This window comes from Limanda limanda, chromosome 15 (assembly GCF_963576545.1).
Source record: "Limanda limanda chromosome 15, fLimLim1.1, whole genome shotgun sequence".
In the NCBI taxonomy this organism is placed as follows: Eukaryota; Metazoa; Chordata; class Actinopteri; order Pleuronectiformes; family Pleuronectidae; genus Limanda; species Limanda limanda.
In genome coordinates this window covers 7,544,179-7,550,178 of record NC_083650.1, presented here as the reverse complement: position 1 = coordinate 7,550,178, position 6,000 = coordinate 7,544,179, and the positions used below count along the sequence as shown (strand labels likewise).

The following is a 6,000-nucleotide window of genomic DNA, read 5'->3' as shown; positions in this document are numbered from 1 at the left end:
TGAGGCAGCCTCTCGGTATCAACAGGACCCGGCTCGTAGGTGCCTCTGACAAGCGGGCGGGCAAAGAAACACAAAGATGGCCGCTGCGTGCTCACGTCTGTCTCCCGCTGCCGTGTCAGACGTGAGCATGGTCCATGTGAAGGACGTCCCAGAATAAGACGTCTGGTGTTTCTTCACCTCCGCCTCTTCATCCCTCTCCTCCGCTCCTCGGTCACAGAAAATCAAACAGGATCTTTTGTTGTGTCCCTCTCTCTCTCTCTCTCTCTCTCGCCCATTCTGTGTAAATCTTCCTCTATTCCTGTCTCTCCCTCCTCTTTCTCCTCCTCCTCTGCTGTTCCTCTGTTTTCAACAAAGACCTGAGTGATTTGGAGAAACAAAAGCTCCCCTGGTCCTGTTTGACCTCCTCATCATGGTGTCAGTGAACCCAGATGGTGGGAGGAGCGCACGGAGGTTAGAGAGGCACACGACCAGGAACTCAGACACTGAACTGAGATCTGATTTATTAGTCATTTGATGAATCATTAATACGTTTTTATATATATATAATTCACTCTATTTTTTTGGGGGGGGGGGTAGTTTGCCATTCATTCATTCATTCATTCATTCTCTGGTATGAGCATTACATTAAAAAGTCAAGTACATTGCCGCAGTTGCAATTAAACAATTAACTGCCATTAGTCAATTATGCTGATGTGTGTGTGTGTGTGTGTGTGTGTGTGAGTGTGTGTGTGTGTGTGTGTGTGTGTGTGTGTGTTTATAATGTTAGTGCACTCTTCCCATCAGGATCACCCTGTCTCTGCTCCCTCCCTCTTTCCCTTCACCCGTGTCCTTTACATGTTCTCTTCATCACCATTTCCATCCCCACACTATGCCACCTCCATCTGGTAATGTGTGTATGTGTGTGTGTGTGTGATAGCCAATAGGTGGGGGGTATACAATCTCCCTCGCAGACATGCACGCACATACGCACACACACACACACACACACACACACACACACACACACACTCACACACACGCACACACACGCACACACACGCACACACATGCACACACTGCTGTTTCTTCCCCTCACTATTTCCTTTCCAATTCTTACCCCCGGTGCCTTTGCTTCATTCATTCATGCACTCGCACACTCTAACACACAATGAATATATTTTCACACCGTATCAAACACACACACACACACACACACACACACACATACACACACACATCTGCACGGTGGAGCACCAGGTGAGGACCTGAGAGGAGGGGGAGGAGGGGGAAAGAGAAACATTTAAGAGGACAGACCAGAAACAGAGCGTGGTTGCCATGGTAACCGTTCCTCTCGCACCCGCCCTCCCTCCCTCCATCTCCATTCTCTCTCCCTCCTCTCCTCTCTCTCTCTCTCTCTCCTCCCTCCACCTCTGTAGTGGTGATGCTCGCGTCTCTCTCCCTCTCTCCATCCGGTTTGTCCTCACCTCTCCTGGACGCGCTCCTCTCTCACTGCCAGCGGATGACACACGAGGAGGAGGATGAGGACGACGAGGAGATGAGGAGAAGGTGCTTCCTCCTCTCATCCACATTTCCATCACTTTAAAAGAAGAAAAAGAAGAAGAAGAAAAAGAGAGAACGAGAAAGAGAAAGGGCATATCAGACCAAAGGAACAACCAGAAGAAAGGACGCACAGGATATACCTCAAAAGAGAAACCCTACTCTTCTCCATTCTCCTTTTCAAGGAGGGCATTTTTCTTCCCTTTCCCCCCCTTTCCTTTTCTACCCCTATTTTTTACTCTGAGATCCTGGTTTTGTGAAATAGCTCTGAACTTCTCTGGGATTTCAGGTGAGGCACGCGTGTGTGGTGTGTGGTGCCTCTTCCATTTTTTTACCTATCATGGCTCACGCGGCCTCCCAATTGAAGAAGAATCGGGGGGAAGTGGATGTGAATGCATTAGAGGACGAGAAGGAGAAGCGGAGGAAGAGCAGGAGAGCAGCGTCCCGGGAACAAAAGAGGAAGGTAACGAGGACTGGCTGGCTCGGCTGGTGGCTTCATCTGCTCCGCTAGCATCAATCGAGCATGACTGAGTGTGTGTGCGTGTGTGTGTGTGTGTGTGTGTGTGTGTGGGTCTCTACATCTCCTCTTGACCAGCAACATCAACTTGGTTTCGAGATTTCCTCCTCACATCATGTACATGCTCATATTCATGTGCACGTGGAGACTCAAGACATGCAGCATCTTTAACCTTGTGGACTGAATGTGTGCGTGTGTGAAGATGTTGCATGTGTTCATTGTGCATTTGTAGTGTGTGCATATGCTTGTGTGTGTCTTTTTTTTTTTTACGCGATAGCTGAGAACATAACTTCACCTGTTTGTACCTGATGATCCCAGCGACCCGAATCTGGACGTGAACGCTGTGCAGATGGACACATGGAGCGTTTTGTTTTCCTGCCTTTGACTCTTTGAACGTTTCCAACGATTCTGGAGAACACTACGTCACTCAGGGCTTCCTTAAACATCTGCGTATCGTTCCGTGTGTCAGTGAGCAACGAGTTGGTCAGTTGTTCTGCAAGGAGTACGATCCATGCAACCGTGTTGTGGGCTTCATTTCAAATTAGACGAGGGCTGGGAGTTGTGTAAACTGTGAGGTCATGTTTGTTTATACACAGTTTAAAATACACAAAAACCCCAAAACTCCTCTCACACTCCACATTTGGGGGGAAATGTGTGTGTGCGTGTGTGTGTGTAGTTCAGTGGGTTTGTATCTGTGTGTGTGCGTGTGCTTGGATGCACAGACAGCCATGTATAATGCATACACGACTGATTTATTGATGACAAAGCTTTTCATATGATGGAGGAGGAACTGAAGTGCACGTGGGTCTCCCTCCCTGCTCCTCTTCCTCTCTTACATGTCAGCTCTTTACTTTGGACAAACCAGAGGGAAACTCATGCAAAATAGTGAAAAGGAGCCACAAGGTATAAAAACGATCAGCTACCTCTGATAGAAATGGGAATTTTGAGAAAAGGTTAACTTGTCATCTACATCAACAGTGTGACCTGTCTGCAATCTACACATTGAATGGGTAGTGATTTGGCCGTGAGTCAATAACAGTGACATTTACTGTACTTTGCGCCCATGGGTGCCGGGTTTTGAATTATGCTGCTGACAATGTTATTTGACCTTAGCCTAAACATAAATAAAGCTCTCACGGTCTAATCTTTTGTAAACCAAAAAATAAATAACGCAAAGAGGATAGTTTAAAGTGCGTGAACATGCCTGTGGGTGCACATTACTTTTATCTTTCCTGTGCTTCTGTATATGAGAATGATGTGTCTGAGATATTGATCAATAGGAGGTTTTATAGTCCTCATGATGGCTCGTGTTTCATAGACGAGAACAGGGGATGATGAGAGGAGAGGAGAAGACAGGAGAGGTGCTGTATTGACTGGATTGTGCACAGTGCCATCCAAAGAATAATACGCTTTCTCTTCTCCGTCCTTCCCTCTGTCCTCACACCAATCTACCATTCTCTCCCTCCTCCGTCTTTCTCACTATTTTTGTCCCCTTTTTTTTCTGGGTCTTTGTCATATTTATTTGAGAGATTTGAACCTTAGACCATCGCTGTGGGTCACTCTCACTCACACACCCTCACAGATGAGCCACAAATGTGTTTCTCGACACACCAGGTTCTCTCCTGTGTTCACTCCTGTGGTTTTAATTCTTTGGCTGACCTTGATCATGCAATGCTTACCCCTGCTGGTGGCCTTCCAACTTTCACTGTGTCCAACGACACGTGGAAACACACAGACACGTGTGCGTAAAACACACACACAAAAGAGAGATAAGTCGAATATTTCAGTCGAATAGTTCAGTCACATGACAGAGACTCTATGAAAGATTTGCAGAACAAGAAAATGCGAACGTTTGACCGTCAATTTGTCTCCATGTGTGAAAATCATTTGTAGCCCAAATAATGTAAAAGTTGTATCACAAGTTTGTCATTAGTATTTTCATTCTACCTCTTACTCTTGAGCTTTGTTGCTCCTGTTGTAAACCGGTTTGTTCATCTTGTTGCAAACTGTGCATCAAGCTGCTTTGAGTCACTCCTGTCAGAGAGCTACATGCTATATTTAGGTAAAGCGAGTGTATAACTATGTAGAGAACACTTGTAAATGCAGAGTGCTGCCTTCCCATTGGTGTATTCATTTGCATTAGTCACCAAGCAGGTTGAAATGCTGCAAACCCATATTTAGTTTAAGGTAGTGTAGTAGTAGTAGTAGTTCATTTATTGAAGGTTGTGTCAGTCTGGATATTCCAGTCTCGTGTTTTATTTAAATTGCAATTTCCCATCTTGTTATATAAAGTGTCCAGTTCAATGAATCACAGGTTGTGTCCAGAATCACTCCCTCATTCACACATTCACTTCTCTCTGACTTCTCTTTAGTTTAGTGTTAAAAAACATGGGGATTTTTGGTCTTGTCATCCATCACAGACTTGTATAGTCGCATAGAAAGTTAGGTGGAGAAACTGGGGACATATCTTGGTATGTTCCACTGTAGGAATCTCTACATGGACTCAAGTAAAATACTAGAGAGTTGATATAAAACACTGTATTAGAAACAGCCTGAGTAACTGACTATCAAAATGCAGAATGAGAACAAAAAGCGCATGTGAGGGAGTAGATGCGGCTTTTATCAGAGGCCACTCACTTCAGTGTTGGTCTAATGGAGTCCAGGGTGTCTGGGGAGGGATCCCTGCCAGATGCCAAACAACTTGGTGTACTGTGTGTCTATGTGTGTGTGTGTGTGTGTGTGTGTGTGTGTGTGTGTGTGTGTGTGTGTGTGTGTGTTTGTGAGGAAAGCAGTACTGAAGAAGATAAAGTTCCTAACTGTAGCACCTTGGGGATCCCAGGATGTCGACCTGAGGCTCTGAGGACTAGAGGGAAGAAACCACGTCTCTTTGCATCTTTGTTTTTCTTTCAAATGTTTTTGTGTGGATTCATTTTCCTGAGAGGTTGTGATAAAAACAAGTAGCAACAGTGGGCATCTGAACGGGAAACCCCTGTTATACTGTTACATAAATTCTCCAAGCTGCTTTTCTTCTAATGACCTTATCTAGAGCCAGGAGCCCCCAATGGATTCCCCGAGGGAGAGGGAGAGCTAAGCACAGCATAGGTTCCCTTCTGCTGTGTCCCAATTTTACAAACTGCTCCGGTACACAGAATACGCTTGGTACTGTACCTATTGTTTCTCTCACAGGCTTTATATGGGCCATGAGCTGGATTCTCTCTACACTATAATCTGAACGTGTTTTTATCTTCTAAGGAATGTCTGCGCCTGTTTGCCAGTTTTTCTTCACTACGTCCAATTATTGTGTCATTATCTAAACCATAGACAGTTTATAAGGAAGGATGAAATGTCAGCTTCTCAATCGTGAAGCTAGAGCAGCTCAGTCGGGCTCTGGCGGCTCGATGCACTGTAGGACTTAAACTCTGCCTTCTCAGTCAAAGTACACACGTCCAAAATGTTTTATCAAAGATGCGGTCTTTTATTCTAGATAGTTCTTATTACACTAGTGTATCTTCTTAAAAAATAATTGACATCTGAGGCACAGGGGCTCCACTCCCTGCTGCTACTGCACAGACAATATTATGACCTAATTTCTAATAAAGGTGGAGATGCATCGTCCAACTTTATTTACTGGAAACCTAATGAAAATAGAATTTACAAAAATCCAAAGATCACCGGCATGTTCCGATCCTCAGAAGTGAACGTCGTCATCATTCGTGAGTGAGGTCTGAAACCGGATCTCAGTGGAGAATCTTAGCAGACTGCTGGAGGGCGATGGGGAGTGTTGAATTTGGAAGTCAGCCTGGCTGCCTTAAGAGCAAGCCCATGGCAACAGTGGCAAGGCAAGAGTCTGCCCGGCCCGTAGAGGGAAAATAAACCGCGGGGGGAAAGACTCATCAGGCTTTAGGGAAGCATGAAGGGACGATACATAATATCACTGCATAATTCAA

The 6,000-nt window shown here is 45.3% G+C and overlaps 1 protein-coding gene across 1 annotated transcript in view; it reads left to right on the top strand.

Annotated features, from left to right (window-relative positions):
- Nucleotides 1-1,876: 1,876 nt before the first annotated feature.
- ank3a (ankyrin 3a) overlaps nucleotides 1,877-6,000 on the top strand; it is an 87,661-nt gene continuing 83,537 nt past the window's right edge. Inside the window, exon 1 of the mRNA XM_061087061.1 lies at nucleotides 1,877-1,999. Coding sequence (XP_060943044.1) covers nucleotides 1,877-1,999 — 123 coding nt within the window. The remainder of the gene's footprint in view (nucleotides 2,000-6,000) is intronic.